Source organism: Populus alba, chromosome 2 (genome assembly GCF_005239225.2).
Source record: "Populus alba chromosome 2, ASM523922v2, whole genome shotgun sequence".
Classification (NCBI taxonomy): Eukaryota; Viridiplantae; Streptophyta; class Magnoliopsida; order Malpighiales; family Salicaceae; genus Populus; species Populus alba.
Genome location: NC_133285.1, coordinates 169,818 through 187,686, shown reverse-complemented (window position 1 = coordinate 187,686; position 17,869 = coordinate 169,818). Strand labels below are relative to the sequence as shown.

General features: G+C 37.3%; 3 protein-coding genes across 12 annotated transcripts; all 3 read left to right on the top strand.

The window, feature by feature from the left end:
* LOC118042008 (uncharacterized) lies at positions 1-5,475 on the top strand. Of its 10 annotated transcripts, none has more exons than XM_035049517.2 (11): positions 1-254; positions 1,101-1,177; positions 1,264-1,333; positions 1,723-1,839; positions 2,144-2,446; positions 2,583-2,971; positions 3,246-3,345; positions 3,810-3,863; positions 3,957-4,043; positions 4,674-4,802; positions 4,926-5,475. In XM_035049517.2, the coding sequence occupies exons 2-11, from the start codon at positions 1,110-1,112 to the stop codon at positions 5,241-5,243; spliced, it is 1,635 nt and encodes a 544-aa protein (XP_034905408.1). In that variant the 5' UTR covers positions 1-254; positions 1,101-1,109; the 3' UTR covers positions 5,244-5,475. The 10 variants fall into 10 exon arrangements, with proteins under 10 accessions (XP_034905408.1, XP_034905407.1, XP_034905405.1 ...); XM_035049516.2 differs by having other exon boundaries at positions 1,096-1,177; XM_035049514.2 differs by lacking the exon at positions 1-254 and adding an exon at positions 484-691 and having other exon boundaries at positions 1,096-1,177.
* Positions 5,476-6,528: 1,053 nt separating this feature from the next.
* Positions 6,529-7,753, top strand: LOC118041972 (AP-1 complex subunit sigma-1-like). The gene is made up of 4 exons (XM_035049471.2): positions 6,529-6,658; positions 6,761-6,796; positions 7,151-7,237; positions 7,323-7,753. Exons 1-4 carry the CDS (start codon positions 6,572-6,574, stop codon positions 7,392-7,394), a joined length of 282 nt encoding a protein of 93 aa, XP_034905362.2. The 5' UTR covers positions 6,529-6,571; the 3' UTR covers positions 7,395-7,753.
* A 1,080-nt stretch (positions 7,754-8,833) lies between these two features.
* Positions 8,834-17,856, top strand: LOC118042007 (tetratricopeptide repeat protein SKI3). The gene is made up of 20 exons (XM_035049512.2): positions 8,834-8,981; positions 9,078-9,191; positions 9,273-9,674; positions 9,770-9,820; positions 9,950-10,042; positions 10,375-10,515; positions 10,609-10,689; positions 11,231-11,478; positions 11,562-11,733; positions 12,056-12,171; positions 12,259-12,316; positions 12,472-12,537; positions 12,650-12,862; positions 13,020-13,071; positions 13,400-13,773; positions 13,890-13,984; positions 14,721-14,963; positions 15,513-16,156; positions 16,533-16,736; positions 17,389-17,856. Exons 1-20 carry the CDS (start codon positions 8,970-8,972, stop codon positions 17,568-17,570), a joined length of 3,561 nt encoding a protein of 1,186 aa, XP_034905403.1. The 5' UTR covers positions 8,834-8,969; the 3' UTR covers positions 17,571-17,856.
* The last annotated feature ends 13 nt before the right edge of the window (positions 17,857-17,869 follow it).

Genomic DNA, 17,869 nt, shown 5'->3' with positions numbered 1-17,869 from the left:
TTCATCAGACTCATAATCTCTCAAGACTTTAGAGTGTTGATTATTTTCCCTTGCGCCAGGTGAGTTAGTGGAGCGTTGACCGATTTCGTTGCACATGAAACAACGACCTGTCATTCTTCTGTTCAGGGCTTGGTGCAGTAGCTGGGGAATACAATCCAGCACTTACCTTGATCATGGGGGTTTGGGTGACCAGAACATAAAAGGGCAAAAGGAGAAGGCCAACTGCTCCAGCGGTCCTCTTCTGGGCCTGCAAAGTTGCGGTCATCTCGCTCTACTTTCCACTTTCTTCCAAATGATATCATCTCTTGTGATAGATATCTTTTTCAATTAATTAATTAATTTATTTGCAGTAGTAGAGCTAATTATTAATGAGCTTTATGTACAGAGGCAGCATGATTAACCTGCTGCTGCTGCTGCTTCTTGCTCCCACTGCGTAGTGTCATCATTCACCAGCTGTTAATGAGTCAATAAATAATAAATTGCTGTTTTTAATGCTGCATTCTACCTCTTTCTTGGTGGTTCCTGTCCCCACTCCCATCTACAGGATAATTCAGTATGTTATGCTGTTCCTTTCGTTTCCCCTCCCCTCCCCTCCTAACAAATAATATTCACCTGCTCTGTGACTCACTGTGGGCCGTCCATTTCTTTCTCTCCTTTCGCCTCGATAGTTGGCACCCAAGATCGTTTTTAGGTTACTACATGCGAATTTGTTGTCTTGTCTGGCCGTTAGGGTAGAGGATTTTCTCTTCTTTTTTGTGTAGGACTAGGAGAGAGATCTTTTGCTTGATTGTTTGTGCTCTAGCTCTTCCTACCAAAATTTATGATGATGGTGATGTGTTATATGCGCTACTTTACTCCCTCCCTGCTTTAACTAAAGTTGGAGGCTTCGAATTAATACATCTAAAAAGTTTTTAATAAAAGGGTAATCCTAAGACGACTGCTGCTACTAGTATCACTTTCTTTTACAAAATTCTTCTAGTTTTGTTCAACATATGATCTCATCTTGCACTTTTCATGTATGTCTCTGTTCGTTGCTCTGCTTGCTTCTTTGTTTGCGATTTTCTATAGGCCGGCTAAACTAATTTCTTGCAACAGAGCAGAAACAGTAAATGTCCGGTCCTGATAGGCGCTCTTTCTCTTCTTCTTGTCCCTCTATTTCACACCCGAGCTCCTCAAGGTTAGTAATCTCTTTAATTCCTGCTATGCCATGCCACCACATTTTGGCCCAAACTCAAAAGACCTTTTAATTTGCTTTATTTGCAGTGTCCCAGACAGTGATATGCTTAACGGAGTGCTAAACATGTCACCTAAATTGTCCTCTCTTTCGAATTCTGTAAGTATCCATCACATGGTGTTTTAATGTTCATTAATCGCACTACTTTGCAATCAATATAGAATCTGTGAACCAATCATCCTCCTTGCTATTATATCCATGCAAATGTCATTTCACTCCGTGAAGAAGGCTTACAAAATGTTTTTGATTCAAGTTTCACCTCACTTTCCAACACCATCAGAGTGCAATCTTAGGCTCTCTTTATGGAATTGTCTATGTTAGGAAATTAGAAATCTCATTTTACTCTCAAGACAGAAGTTCTGTGGACTCAATTACCTTCTAATGTGATTGATGGACCGACTACCTTGTTTACCGATGTCTACAAGATCAAAAGCAGTGCTCATTTCGAAAGTATTACTCATCCAGGTATCTTCTTTATATTTTGACAGATTGCAAAGTTGGAGAGCACAGTGTCTCGCGAGGCTTCACTGAATTGGGATTCTGAGAACACAGTGGGTTGTAGTTCCATCATATCTATTCCTAGCGATCACACTCCAACGCCAAAGGTTCAGTATTATATAATCATGTAATGCCAATTTTTAACTGGAATTATGCATATGTGATAATATTAGTAATCCAAACTACATGGTGGAGCGTTACATGCAGGATCGGATATCATAAAAACTAGCCAACGGTGTTTAATTAAAGGGAACAAAAACGAAAAAAAACGAAGAAGTGCTAGAAATGGTTTAATTCTGTTTTGAAATATCTGGTTAGAATCAGCTATTTGGAGTAATATCTCAAAATGGATGCTGTCTTTTCTTTTTTGCTTATTTTCTTGGATATAATTTTGACCTCGTTTTTCTTCAGTCTTCTGCTGTACTGAGGAAGGAGATTGCCACACTTGAGGCTGAAATATTGCATCTGGAGCGTTATCTTCTTTCACTGTATCGTACAGCTTTCAATGAGCAGCTGCCTGCTTTATCAAATGTGACTAAAAACCATCTGCAATACAAGACAGGATCGCCATTACAAGTTCAATGGCCTCACAACTTTAAAGTACATCAACAGACTGGTGATATTATCCACCATGATCAAAGTTCCCCTGCACATGGTTGGTCAGGACCGTATAGTCAGAGTTGCACTGCTAGCTTACAGTCAACATCTACAAGGGTAACTAGCCTGATCACCAGGATCTCTTTAAAACAGCTACGCTGTTCACATCACTTTGCACAACTGCATGTGATTTTGCCATAAGATGCAATTTGTGACAATCAATCAAATCGAAATTTCTATTGAGCATTTTCAGGAGCAGAAGAATGTTGATTCTGGTCGTCACAGCCTTGCAGATCACCTCCGTGCTTCTTGCTTGGTTGACGATCTTGGTATTCCTGATAGACTCTCTGAAGACATTGTGAGATGCATATCTTCCATTTACTGCAGGCTTTGCAACCCCCTTCATAGCCAATTAGGCTTGGCAGCTTCTCCTACTTCATCCCTGTCATCCTCTAGTATATTTTCCTCTCGCAACCCTTCTGATAACTGGAGTCCGCATTGCAATGGAGATGCTATGTTTCAGCGTCAACTTCAAGGGTTGAAAGGAGAGAGCGGACCATATGACACAATGCTTGAAGTTCTGAAGATTTATCTAGATGATGCTAGTTTCAATTATGCTGCCACCATGCTAAAAAATTTCAGGTGGTCAGAACATGCCTTTTCTATCACATTGGTTATCTAAAATGATTGATCATATTAATTGCGTTCTTGGTAGCTTCAAGTTTTTATCTGTTCTATAGGAATTAGCCTGGGGCAACTTGCAATCAAGGGTAGTGGGTTGTTCGGTTAAATCCTTACTGTTGGCTTACAGGGTGGCAGAATGGGTTGAATCATCTGATATTTCACTTCTTTGTAAAGATCAACATCAGAGGAGTTATTTTCCAAAATTTCTCGCTCACTTTGTATTGCTGTACAGGTCACTGGTTCAAAGGCTTGAGAAGGTGGATCCAAGGAAGTTGAAGCGTGAAGAGAAGCTTGCGTTTTGGATTAACATTCACAATGCCTTGGTCATGCATGTGCGTGGACTAGCAGTTTGAATATTCTTGAACTCTCACTTACAATAAGTAACCTGTAGTATGAAATAGAATAATTTTGTAGATAGAACGAAAGAACAAAAGTGAGTTGCTCATGTGATAGCAAACCATTATTCTTTATAATTTCTTGAAAAAATAATCCACATCAAATGCCAAAGCTTCCACATGATATGAGCTTGTCTTTTAAACAATCTGAAAGTACAGAAACAACCAGTGGATGATCCATACTTTGCTTTTCGACCCAGATGATAGTGATTCTCATGTTTTTTTTAATTGGCTTTATAATTCTCAAGGAACAACCTGTGATAACATGCGTGTTGAATCATCTATACATGTGCAATGACATATCTACCTTTATTCACTCAGCTAGTGCTTTGCACATTGATACCATTATTGCTGTTGTTCTCAATGCATATTATATGTGTGCTTATGAGGTTTCTTGGCAGGCATATTTAGCATATGGGACACATAATCGGGTGAAAAGTGCATCCATCTTGAAGGTAAAGAATGTTTACATCAATATACCTATCCTATCTGTTTTTGTCATGAATCTTATTCTGTACTTGTGTCATCATTGTATTCACTTCTTTCAGGCAGCATACAATGTGGGTGGACAATGCATCAATGCGTGCGTTATACAAAGCTCCATCTTGGGTATTCAGTCACACTACTCAGAACCAGTATGTCTTTCCCTTTAAAAACCTAATAGCAGATATAGACTAATCATATCCGTGGATGTTCTTGCATATATACTGAGAAGGGGTGTGTGATTGTGTTGTGAACGAATAAACAGAGAAATTGTTGGGGAAAAACATGCATACATAATGGAAAACATCTGGTTACATGGTGTATGTTCCACTGTGTTCTTTCAGCTTTTGGTTCCATGGCGTGAATGATCAAAATGCCTTGGTTTAGAGGGTAAGGCAACTTTAGGATGGAGGAGGGTGTTACATAAACTTATGAGATGCAGAGTTTTGAATAGTGATTAATAAGTTAATAGCATTATCTATGGTACGCTTGGCTAGGATCTATGGTAGGCTGGCAATGTTTTCTTGAAATTTAAATTCAAGACTGTAAAGGTGGTGTCTTGAGCATTTGAACAGTATGCACTGTGAATTCAAACCAAACAATCCTGATTAAGCATTAGTTTTAGCTGCCTAATGAATGAGCCTAGTCATTTTATTTAAGAAAATGGAGTTTGCAAAGTAAACAGAAAATCTATTCATAGTTATTCTTATTTAAATAAGCAAGATATGTTCTTTGAAATTTTCAATTGTCTTATTTGCGTTTCTTAACCCTCATGAATGCAGTGGCTACAAGCATTGTTTTCTCCAGGAAGAAAATCTAAGACAGGGAATATAAGACATGTCTATGCCTTGGAATACCCAGAGCCACTCGTTCATTTTGCGCTATGTTCAGGGGCATATTCCGATCCAGCAGTATGAATAATTCTTTTCAAACACATCACAATTTCTTAACTCCATTAATTAGAACAGTTGTATACGTCCAGTCATGGCTGAGGTGAACTGATCAATACAACTTCTTTTGTTTGATCAATTTAGGTCCGAGTTTACACAGCAAAGAACATCTTTCAGGAACTCAAGGTTGCTAAAGAAGAGTTCATTCAATCCAAAGTTTACGTGCACAAGGAGTCAAAGATTTTCCTACCAAAAATACTCTGGTACTTTGGGAAGGACATGTCTATAGACACGGATGGGGTGATTGAGGTGATAAGCGAGTGCCTGACAGAAGGGCAGCTGAAGGCTATGAGGAAATGCATGAGGGGGAAGGCTAACAAGAGCATCCATTGGTTGTCGCAAAGTTCATCCTTTCGGTATGTGATCCATGGAGAATTAGCAAAAGGGAGAACAATGGTCTGAGCAAAGAACACTCTGCCCCTGCCTGTATAATACATGTCTGCAAATTATCATTTTTTTCCCCTGAACAAAATAACGAGCGAATGTTGTATAGAAACTAGAAAGTAGTAGCTGGAATTGTAGAGGTTTTGCGAATCTACAATGGAACCACCCCGTAAATTAACGTAAGTGTAATTATTAAGGAAAATTCTATTTTTAAATTAAAGAATCATGGTCTGTGTGTGTTTGATTGCAATTAATTAATTAAGAGTGAGCTCTAGCAGTATTGACTTTTAAATACATCGGTCGGTAGGGAAATTGGCTGGCTGGCTGGCACAAGGCTGTGTTTGGAATGGAATAATTATTGTCCTGACCGGGCTCTCCTCCCCATGTTCCTAGTTAACTCGGAGAGGGACCGGTATTCATTCATTTACGAAGATGAGTGGAGTGGGAGCCACCTGTTTGGTTGGACCGCCTTTTAAGTTTTAACTCCTTTTCTTGAGGAAAGACCCGTTAAAAATGGGCTGCGTTCTTGCACGCCATTATTATTATTGATCTCAGTTGCCCTACCTATAATCAACAGGGATTGGAATTTAGCAGATTCTCTTTCTAAAAGGGAATTAACGGGCAAACGTCAGTTCCTATCTTTCTCTTTAGGTGTTCTGTTCTCTACGAGTTTCACAATGGTAAGGACGACGTTGCTATTATTTTAGAAAGAATAACGTGTTTCTGTTTCTTGTTCAATTCTGAATATGCAATTGATCCGTTAGATCTTGTCTATCTTACCTGGAGTGCCATTAATGGAAAGAAAAAACACGAGAAATTAAAGGGTTCAAATGGTATTGAGAGTTGACACAGAGTGCATCATCTACTACTGGTCTAGGCATTATTAATTAATTAGCCTGTTGGTTTCCAGATTCACTTCGTGCTTCTTGTCAGTCGCCAGGGAAAGGTGAGGTTGGCCAAATGGTATTCCCCTTATACTCTGAGTGAAAGATCTAAGGTAACCAGCTATTATATACAATAACTTCTCCTTCGATCGGTAGTGTTATGATGTTGTTAAGAGCTACCAGACACATTGTTTTTTATACATACACGTTTGAATTAGGCAGGACCGATCATCATGGATGCAAAACTCATTTTGTTAAGGACTGGACAGGTAATCCGAGAGCTGAGTGGCATCATTCTAAATCGGGGTCCCAAGCTTTGCAACTTCGTGGAGTGGAGAGGATTTAGGGTTGTGTATAGAAGGTTATATGTTTCGCAGAATGTTATTGTCTCGAGACTGCACTGGTAATTGTGATTTATGAAATCAAGCCGATGCGTGCAGGTATGCTGGCCTCTACTTCTGCATGTGTGTTGATGAGAAAGACAACGAACTGGAGGTTCTTGATATCATTCATCATTATGTGGAGATACTGGATCGTTATTTCGGCAGTGTAAGCAAGCTCCTACCTGAACCCAGTGATACACCGATATTTATATACGCATACTACGTGCTAGAAACCTTTACTCCTATCCCCTTTATAATTTCTTATCAGGTTTGTGAATTGGACCTCATCTTCAATTTCCACAAGGTAACATTCTCTTCATCTTCGTTTTTCCTTCTCGTCATACATAGTTGATTAGAGGTTTGAAATCGATATCTTCTCTGAAGAAAAAGAAACTTTTTAGACTTTTTTTGTTTGTTTTAACTAACCAGCACATTATAGAAGATTCATTCCATCTCATCGATTAAGTGTTTGTTTAGAGATGCGGGCATGCATGGTTTTTGGTTTGAAAACATGATCACATGACAAGTGGTGGTAAATCTTCTGTACCGTGCCAATTAAAACAAAGAAAAGTGTGTGGAGGGAGTTGTGCATTCTTAAACATTCCAAAGCTGAAAGAATAGTGATGGAAATAACACGGCAGAGCGTGCGTGCATGCAGGCGTATTATATTCTGGACGAAATCTTGATAGCCGGTGAGCTTCAAGAGTCAAGCAAGAGATCAGTGATACGGCTGGTGGGCACACATGTAAATATGTCCTCCTTGCTTCTCTCGATCTCACACCATAATAACCCTACATGTTTTGTTCTTGATTAATGAATCTTGAACGCAGGATTCTTTGGTGGAGACGGCCAAGGAGCAGGCGACCTCGTTAAGCAGTGTGATCGCACAAGTTACCAAATAACAGGACCAACCCTCTATCAGTACTCCTGTAATTACCATATATATATCAGCACAAGCCTTTCATTTGCTCCTCATCTATCTTCATTGATATTTGATTCAGTACTGTTGTTAAATGGACTTCTGACTATTTGTTTCGGAAGAAGTTGATCGGTGAGAAAGTGAAGTGCCCATGCCATCCATTTCATTACAGCAGATCGACCGCGCCTTTATCTCTTCCACTAATATTCGGATACAACTACTACTGCCTTCATGAGTTCTAGCTGCAATCATTGCTTTTAGCTACAGTTTGGTTCCAGACAGAAAATATGATAATAATCATGATATGTTCACCTGTTTTCTCTGTTTTAAAATGATAAAATTCCACCAATAAAATTCATTTCTATACCTTCATCTTTATTAGTTAAACACATTTATTTTTTTTTTACACCTACCTAACAATATATTTAATGATACGATAATAATTACTTTTTAAATAACTTTTCATGCCAAAATATATATCAATAATATTTTTTTAATTTTATAAAAATTATTTTTAACATCAAATTCATCAAAACGATCCAAAACATAAAAATCATATTAAATTTTAATAATTTTTATTAAAAATTTATAAAAATACGATTTCAACCGCGCATTCCCAATTTTTTAATATTTTATCATTTAGTATTAATCAAATTATAAAACTATAACCAAAAAAGACAAGTTATATTATTAATCTCTTTTCATTTTTTTTATAAAGTGGTTTCGACCTCCGCCTCAGAGAATTTATTTCCAGTGAAGTGGTTGGGCGTGCTTGATTTTTTTTTTTAAATATTAATTTAAATCCTAAATAAAATAAAATTTATAAAAAATATATAAAACTAAATCAAAAGGAGATCCTCTTATTTGCCACAATAATCTCTCTCGAAATTAATATTAAAATTATTAATAAACTTTATTTTTCCCCCCTCTACTTGACAGCAATCCTTGTCACAGTACTTTTGATTCTTACATGGTGTGCTATTAATCTTTCATTTCATTTCATTTCATTTTTTATTTTTGTTTTTTACCTGAATCTTTCTTTCTTTTCTATTTTTGGTTTTGCTAACCTAATTCTTTTATTTTCTTTAAAATACATATATCTTATGTTATTTTAAATAAACATTAGAATCATTGTAACAAAAAGTAATAATTTATATAAAAAATTATTTCTAAATTAAGAATAAAATAGTTAAGATTGTCAGGTATTTCAAACCATCAAAACTATGATAAATTATAATTAAATCTAATTCAGCATATATTCCAAGGTATGAATCAAGAAGAGTTTGATCGTAACACGCTTCAAAAATTCGCTTTTATTATTTTATTTTTTATCATAACAAACGAAAAAGAAAAGAAAAAAAAATCATTTTTCATTAAAAATCGGGCGGGTCTGGATGTTGACGTGGCATAACTATAAAACCTCCTTTCTTTTGTTCTCTGTGGAATAATTTGTTTTTCCCGTATAGGGTATGGTACAGGCACAGCGAGTGAAAAGCAAAGAGAGTGAAGAAAGAAGACGAGCTTTGCGTAAAGAGGGGTTTAGGGTTTTCATCCCAAAATGCTGAAATCGGTCTGTATTTGATTAGTCTCTCCCGTGCTCCAAGCAGAATACAAGAAATAATAGCAATTGTAATTAGAACTTGACGGTTGCTTTGATTCGTTTCAGGGAGAAGAACAAGAAGAAGATTTAGAAAAGCAAAGAGCTGCAGTTGTGGAGTTGAGAGAGTTAGAGAAGTCAGTAGAAGCCAATCCTGATGACCCCTCTCTTCGATTCAACCTTGTAATCATCAGTTTTTTCATTTAATTTTTCTACTTAGTCAGAAGCTTTTCAAGAAAATAATGATGCATCGATTGATTGCAGGCAGTGTATTTGTGGGAAAGATGCGAATGCAAGGAGAAGGCAGCAGAACATTTTGTTGTAGCAGTGAAACTGAACCCTCAGAATGCAACTGCTTTCAAATATCTGGGTCATTATTACTACGAGAAGGAGAAGGTCAGGGCTCTCAAATGCTACCAGAGGGCTGTCTCCCTCAACCCAGACGATTCTCAAAGCGGAGATGCACTTTGTGACATGTTGGACCAGACTGGAAAGGAGACCCTGGAGCTCTCTCTATGCACTGAAGCCTCTCAAAAATCACCCAGAGCCTTTTGGGCTTTCAGGAGACTGGGTTACATTCACCTCCACCATAATAGATGCTCTGAAGCTGTTCATACTCTTCAGCATGCCATTCGAGGTTTTCTCACCTCTCCTGATTTATGGGAAGTATGTTCCTCTTCCACACCCAGTCTTTTTCTTCCTTTTCAGTTTACCTGCTTTTCCTTACCATTATATTTAATCTCGTTTTTCTATCTATAAAGGCTTTGGGTCTTGCCTACCAGAAACTTGGCATGTATACTGCTGCTACTAAGGTACGCTTCCTCTTTGTACCCTTCTCCTACTGTTTGACTCTACACTCTTGTGATTTCATTTTTCAAACTAATAATGCCCGTCTTATGGACACTGTTTGACTGTCCTACTCGCCACAACAATTTAACCAGTCTTATGGACGAGCCATTGAGTTGGAGGATAGGAGAGTTTTTGCTCTCATTCAAAGTGGAAATATCTTCTTGACGCTCGGGAATTTCCAAAAGGTACTCTTCCTTTGTTTAATTTTCAATACCTGAACTACTGAGGTTTCACAGTACTCGGTTTCTTATGTTCATATAAGTACGTTTCCACAGCTGGAGAATGAACACGCATGGACCTTTCAACTTGATGGCTTATTACATCTTTTATTAGAATAGAATGCGCTGAGGCGTTATTTTTGCATGCATTTATTTCTTAATAAAACATATCATTAATTATATCCAATCATACTTGTGAGAAAAGTCGTGTCTCATTTATGTGTCTCCTTCAATACAAAATTCCTTTATTTATTCGGAGGTGATTGATGATATGTGATAATGCGGTCTTCTGCAAAAAGGGAGTTGAGCAGTTTCAGCGAGCTTTGGAGATCTCACCTCAAAATGTGTCTGCAAACTATGGGCTAGCTTCTGGACTCCTTGCTTGGTCAAAGGAATGTATGAATATGGGTGCATTTAGATGGGGAGCTTCATTGTTAGAGGTTGGTCAGCATGGCTTCAAATAATCGCATCTCGTACATTCTTGTGATGTCAATATGAAAATATCTAACTTTTGGTTCCTAAAACGACCACAGGATGCATGCAAGGTTGCCGATAAAATTGCTCAGCTGGCTGGGAATTTTTCATGTATCTGGAAATTGCATGGTGACATTCAGGTGAGCCTCTCTAAACTTCACCAGTCTCTGCCTCTTTAATGCCTCAACTGTTCAATAATAATTACTTATTTCATATTTACTGATTTCAAATTTAAATATCACTAATTTCTGGCCTCTGACCAAGTAAAAATGAAAGATGGACTTTTTTCATCAGAGTAATTTAAAGTTTGAATTTACTAGTTTGAGATATGTGCAAACTGTTTGGCTTTAAATTCTGAATTCACCAACATCTTTCATTGTTATATATTTTTGTTTGGTAGTGGTATCGTTGTTGTGAATGTAGTTCTGTCCACCTCTGCTACTGCATTGCTTGTTGTTGAGTAAGAGAATGATGATACCTTTTATGGAATTTCCTGGGAAGTAGAGCGTGGGAGAGGAGGATAGGCTATTTGAATTAGTCTCTTGTCATTTGTTTTGTTAAAGAACTTTTGCACATGCTGTTTTTTGGTAAAATACGTTTGCAATGTGTTTTGTACCCTAATTCAATATCCAGGTTTGTTTACCAAATTTAATAATTCAGGCATGTCTCTTTCCTTTCTAGCTTAACTACGCAAAGTGTTTTCCATGGATGGAAGATGATCAGAGTGTGGAATATGATGTTGAGAGTTTCCATGCTTCCATCCTTACCTGGAAGCAAACTTGCTATTTGGCCTCCACATCTGCCAAAAGGTCGTACCAACGTGCTCTGCACTTGGCTCCATGGCAAGCTAACCTTTATATTGACATTGGAATTGCTTCAGATCTCATTTCTTCTATGAATGAGAATCATGGGTACGACCAGCATCCTTGGTACGATTTGGGTTTATATTGTTTTGTTTATCTTCTATTCTTACCATAAATTTTCTCTCTGAACTTACTATTGTTTTCACCAGGCAGCTATCGGAAAAGATGGTTCTGGGGGCCTTGTTACTTGAGGGTGACAATTACGAGTTCTGGGTGGCACTGGGATGTTTATCTGGTCATAATGCCTTGAGACAGCATGCCTTGATCAGGGGATTGCAATTGGATGTCTCCTTAGCTGTTGCTTGGGCATATCTTGGGAAGGTACTTGCATAAATCTCATAATTAGATCCCCCCTCTCCGCTCCCTTTCTCATGTGGTTCCATTTTATGATGTCTGGACTTTACTTCTTTTCTAATAAAACATACTATTACGCTCATGAAACCATTTTGTTGCCTTGTACATGCTACATTAGCCTGACTCTGGAGTTACAAACATTCCCATAGTTTTGCACTTGCCTGAATGCCATGTGAATTCCCCAGCTTGGGGCCTTTGGCACAATTGGCATTATAAATACAGAAAAATCTGGATATATATGATACTGGTGGTGATGTCAAAAAGATTCCTAAATTCCCGGTCAATACAGCTTTACAGAGAAGAGGGAGAGAAGAACTTGGCAAGGTTGGCATTTGATTGCAGCAGAAGTATAGATCCTTCACTTTCATTGCCATGGGCAGGCATGTCAGCTGATTGTCAAATTAGGTAGGTTCCTAAATTGTATAGTATTAAATGCATGGTTTTATGGTGATATAAATCCCCAAGTAACACAAATGGTGCATTGTAATTCAGGGAGTTGACACCAGAGGAGGCTTTCGAGAGCTGTTCACGAGCTGTGCAGATACTTCCTGTAAACATCTAATAGTTTTATGCTCTTTGAATATGCTTTAAGAGAAAGAATTTTGCATTTAATGTATGAGTTGCACATCCTTTAATGCTACTTGGTTATGGTGATTATCTCATTGCAGTGGCATGATCTGTTCAAATCATTGCTTTGATTGACAGGTCGCAGAGTTCCAAATTGGTCTTGCTAAACTTGCTTTGATTTCAGGGAGCCTTGCGTCTTCACAGGTACTATAATTTCCAATTACACATGAGAAATTTGCCTCTTTTGAAGAAATATGTTTTCATCTGTATTTCAAATCAACTGGGCAACTTGCTTAGGAAGCTGTTGCTTCTACAGGTTTTTGGAGCCATCCGGCAGGCAGTCCAGAAAGCCCCTCACTATCCCGAAACTCATAACTTGCACGGTCTAGTTTGTGAGGCACGATCTGAGTATCAAGCTGCTATTACTTCGTTTCGTCTAGCACGCTGTGCAATCAACATTTCATCAGGTGACACATCAAAATCTCATTTCCAAAAGATAGCAGTTAATTTGGCCCGATCTCTGAGTAAGGTAATTTATATTTCTGCTTGTATTTTTGGACTTGCGTTTGTAGACCTGTAAAAATATTTACATCTTATTCAAAGGTTTCTTGCTTTGTGCATGATGTGAGTAAATTTTGTGATTATATTTTTTCCCTTTCTTTAGCAAAAGCCTTTATTTGGTGCAGGCTGGGTATGCTGCTGATGCTGTACAAGAATGTGAAAGTTTGAGAAAAAAAGGTTCGGTTCTGGTAACATTTATGTACTTGTATTTATTTTCTTTTATTTTGCTTAATATAGTATCTTATGCAAGAAAGGAGTGAAGTGATGTATGGGTTCTTCAATATCGTTAATGCTTTTAATAACATATATGAATTCTCCTAACTTTTATAATTTGTGGCAAGTTAAAAGTGTGAAACAATAGCAGTTTCAGTAAACAATAAGCGTAATGAGAAGCCTCTTTTTATGAGATCCCTGTTAGCAATCTTAGATTTTGTTTATTTAATGTGATCATACTGTTGAATTAAACCCTGGACCTTTTTATGTGATCAGTTTTTATTTGTTTAAGGTATGCTTGATTCAGAAGGCATGCAGATACATGCTTTCTGTTTATGGCAACTTGGTGAGAATGACCATGCGCTCTCAGTGGTAAGAAATCTGGCTTCCAGTGTTTCAGCAATGGAACGGGCACTTGCAGCAGCTTCTGTTAGTTTTATCTGCAGAATGCTGTATTACATTTCTGGACTGGATTTGGCAGTTTCCAGCATTCTGAAAATGCCAAAAGAATTTCTCCAGAGTACAAAAGTGTGGATTGTAGCATCTGCCATCCATGCTCTTGATCACAGTAATCGGCTTGCACAGGCTGTTTCAAGCAGTCACTATTCTCTTTTATCCCATGATGAGATCATTGAAAAGCACTATTTAACAGCTCTTGCTAAGCTGGTAAATTTTTTATTTTTTTTTGCTGCTATTACATCTGATGTTATATTTGAACAGGGAGTTGCTTGTTTTGGGCTATGCCATTTACCGGTGCATACTTATGTCGGTGGGCTGTGCAGGTTAAACATGGATCAGATTATTGCCTTGGATTTCAGAGTGGAATTAGTCACATTAAAAAAGCTCTTCACAGTTACCCCTATAGTAATTTGCTAAGGTAGATATTGAAACTACTACTGTGCATTATCTTTTAAGATATTTCAATAACTCTGGTTTCTGCTGTTGTTGTCTGTTCTCCTGTGCAACCTACATTTAGATTTAAGCTATTTGGCTGAAACTTTATGATCAAATATCCATTTGTGATACATATATTGAGTTTATTACTACTTTTCATGAATGGAATATCTGGTTATCTAAAGAAAATTTTGAATTTATAATATTTTCTAATAATACTGAGTTTATTAAAGTCTATAATAAATTTTGTCAGTATCCACATTCTAGCATGTACAATGGTCTGTATGCATGAATTTGGTAATAAAAGCAACAATTTCTTTTATTCAGAATGTGTGTCATAGATTCTACATTATGATTTCCTTGTTGTTTCATATGTGAACTCAGAGTCTCACAAGTTAGAGCATATTCCACACGTAATTGGTTTCCCCATCATTCAGTTTGTGTAAAATATTTTTGATATTTTTGGAAATTTTGGAAACTTACAAAATTTTGCAATTTTCCTTGATTGCATAGAATATTTGGAAATTCATTATATTATGTTCGGTTTGATTTCACATTGTCAAATTAGCTATACTTTTATGCATCATGGACATCTTTCCTAATTTTATCCACCTAAACATTTTGAAGGTTGATGAATGTTATGATTGCTTATCCAAGCTTCAGCAAGCAGTATCATTATTTATAATTTTTTTGTATCCTTGTTGTGCCTCTCTCAACAGGAATCTACTCGGTCATCTTTTGCTATCATGTGAAGAATGGAAAGAAACTCATGTAGCTAGTAGGTGCTGTGTCACAGAAGCTCCTAACTGTGCAAGCAAGCAAGGTTTAAAGTCAGGATGTGAAATTCTTGGTGCTGGGGCAGTTGCTTGCTATGCAATTGGCCATGAAGATCCAAAATTTTCTTACCCAGCATGTGGTTATCAATGCCATAATGGACCTGGAGCTGTCCAAGAACTTCAGAAGTATAGTAACTGTTCTGTGTCATTCTTATAATACGATTCTCTGTTTTCAATAATCGATCTTTGTACTTGATGAAGGTTGAAAACGAAATCATCTACTTTTTCAACTTTTCATATTGCTGTGGCTTTTTGGAAAAATATACAGTGCTGTTTCCTACATGCACAGACTGGAGGAGTTTGTTCCCCTCCTAAAACAAATACACATGTAGTTTTTATTCATCAAATAAGCATTCTCCTGTGTTCAAGAAATGAATTTAGATCAGTGAATTGATAGAACATGTCTAAAGAAAAATATAAATGGAAAGGAATAAGGACAGATAATATGCCAACCAAGTTACATTTCAAGAAGTGGATGCAATTCAAAGTCGCCTGCCTTCAAAATTTAATGTCTGGTTCCACCACCATGCATGCATGTGTATTGTTTTGTGCTTGTGCTGGTGGTGACTTGCATAAATTGTGGGATCTGATAGATTCCTTTATAAAAATATGCTTGAACCCATTTATTTTGTATTGGAATGAGTAAACACTCCTGTTTTTGTTTTCAATGTGCAGATACATGCGCCAAGAACCTTGGAACCATAGGGCTCAATACTTGCTTATACTTAATCTTCTACAGAAGGCTCGGGAAGAGAGATTCCCTAGCAAAATTTGTGCCATACTTGAGCGTTTAATTTTGGTGGCGCTTTCCAATGAGTTCTATTCAAGAGAAAGCATGTCTTATCAATATCAAAAGTTTCAGCTTTTGCTTTGTGCTTCTGAGATCAGTTTGCAAGGTGGAAATATAGCAGGCTGTATCAAACATGCTAAAAATGCTTCATCACTTTTGCTTCCTAATAACTACCTGTTTTTTGGACACTTGCTGCTATGTCGTGCCTATGCTGCAGTGGATGATCACACAAACCTCCAGCAACAGTATATAAGATGCATAGAACTGAAGACAGATTATAATATAGGGTGGATGTGTCTTAAAATGATTGAATCTCTGTATAATGTGGAAAGCGATTCAAAAATCTCAGTGTTGAGCCTCAAGGAATGCTCGAAAGAGTGGAAGAATTCATGGAATATGTGGATAGCTGTATTTAATTTTGTTCTGGGATTAATATCTTTATGGAAGGAGGAGTACTTTTCAGCTGAAGAATCCCTTGCGGAAGCTTGTTCGCTGGCCAGTTCTGAGAGCTGCCTTTTTCTCTGCCATGGTATTCGTCAATTAGATTGAGTTTTTGGCAGTCTATTACATTAATGCATCATGTTGAAAATTCCCTTAAGACAGAAAATGCTGTGAACTTTTATTAGTAAACTTGTCTTTTGCTTAGTAGATATTTGGGTGAGTTGGTTATTTATTGACTTATATGGATCACACTTTGCTGAAATTACCCTGATCACTTCTGCATTTTTGTCAGCTTATTATGAAATAACCCCACAATGTTAAAAGTTCTTGGGTGTCTTGATAGGGATGGCTGGTGCATTTATAACAAATTTTCAAAATTGTCAAAGAAATTAACCTTAATGATTAAATATTTTTGGTTTGTTTCCTTTAATTTTTCCTTTTAATTGAATCATTAATGCTTTCAGGTGTCGCCTGTATGAAGCTTGCCAGACAGTTTTGTAGCTCTGATTACTTATCTCTTGCTGTAAGTAGCCTCACCAGTGCTCATGCGAATTCTGTCATCCCCTTGCCTCTTGTATCGTTACTGTTAGCGCAAGCAGAAGGGAGCCTTGGTTCAAAGCGAAATTGGGAGAAGAACCTCCGCTTTGAATGGTATTCTTGGCCACCAGGTATGAACTGCTTAAGATACTGGATATCTTTTTGTTATTTACATAATTCTGAAATGCCAATTTTCTTGCTAGTTCGTCTTGCATCAAATTGCACTGCTATTAGTAGTATACTGGTGCTAGAATTCCACCATGTCCAAACTTTTTGAAATGAATTACAGAAGGCTATAAAGTGCATTCGAAAAGGAAATGTATCTGAATACAAAGTGGGCAGTAGTTTAGTTTTCATTTCTCCTCAAATAAAAATGCATACCAATGCACCATGAGACGACTTCTAATGGTTGCCTTTTGATATAAATTTGAACGCATTTTAGGGTTGGTTTTACAGTTATACAAAGTAACGATCAGCATTTGTGTACATTTGTAAACTTTACCCGGCATTTCAACCTGGCTCAACCATTCCAGATAAGAAGATTGTTTAGTTGTTTAACAACATGCATACCTATTCAAGATTTTGAATTGCCAAAAACTACATTCTTTCCCATCGAAAGATTATGGATCAGAAGGCCCAGTTAGATTGATATGGTCACTTGCTGTGTATCTGGTGGTAGATGCATATTATTTCCGAGTGCTGATTAATCAACTGTTAGTGGGTATTTAACACACACACACCTGCATATACATGGTTATTCTGATATGCTTCATGTTTTTACAGAAATGAGACCTGCAGAACTCTTCTTTCAAATGCATTTGCTTTCAATACAATCAGAAGCTGGGTTTAAAACTCCATCTACGGTGGAAGTTTGTCAAAGCCCACTTAAATGGGTTCTTCGGGCAATCCATACAAATCCGTCTTCTTTGAGATATTGGAACATCCTGCATAAGCTTATGGAATGAGATGCATGCTCCCCCAAGATGCACGTTTGGAAAAGATGGCAGGGTGGCAAAATCCTTCTCTCGTATCACATGGCGTCACCAACTTTTGACAATTATATGAATTACCATCACTGATTGAATTGTCTGTAAATTATGGTATCATGCTGTTTCCTTCTGGTTTAAAACCCAATGATTGTAATGTACTTTAGTATGTTGGAACCTCAAAGTTGGATTCTAGTCACCGGAGAAGCTCAAGAGGGGCCATTATAAATCATACTGTTGGTAATGGGGATCCATTTTTCTGAAATGTTTTTGGAACA

What these genes read in the sequence shown, in the direction of transcription:
- LOC118042008 (XM_035049517.2), top strand. Translation starts at nt 1,110, where the DNA reads ATGTCCGGTCCTGATAGGCGCTCTTTCTCTTCTTCTTGTCCCTCTATT. An exon ending in TCACACCCGAGCTCCTCAAG is followed by an intron (nt 1,178 to 1,263) that starts GTTAGTAATCTC and finishes CTTTATTTGCAG; the next exon opens with TGTCCCAGACAGTGATATGC. An exon ending in TACAGTCAACATCTACAAGG is followed by an intron (nt 2,447 to 2,582) that starts GTAACTAGCCTG and finishes GAGCATTTTCAG; the next exon opens with GAGCAGAAGAATGTTGATTC.
- LOC118042007 (XM_035049512.2), top strand. An exon ending in CCTCTCCTGATTTATGGGAA is followed by an intron (nt 9,675 to 9,769) that starts GTATGTTCCTCT and finishes CTATCTATAAAG; the next exon opens with GCTTTGGGTCTTGCCTACCA. An exon ending in AATTGCATGGTGACATTCAG is followed by an intron (nt 10,690 to 11,230) that starts GTGAGCCTCTCT and finishes TTTCCTTTCTAG; the next exon opens with CTTAACTACGCAAAGTGTTT.
- LOC118041972 (XM_035049471.2), top strand. Translation starts at nt 6,572, where the DNA reads ATGTGTGTTGATGAGAAAGACAACGAACTGGAGGTTCTTGATATCATT. An exon ending in TGGATCGTTATTTCGGCAGT is followed by an intron (nt 6,659 to 6,760) that starts GTAAGCAAGCTC and finishes ATTTCTTATCAG; the next exon opens with GTTTGTGAATTGGACCTCAT. An exon ending in TCATCTTCAATTTCCACAAG is followed by an intron (nt 6,797 to 7,150) that starts GTAACATTCTCT and finishes GCGTGCATGCAG; the next exon opens with GCGTATTATATTCTGGACGA.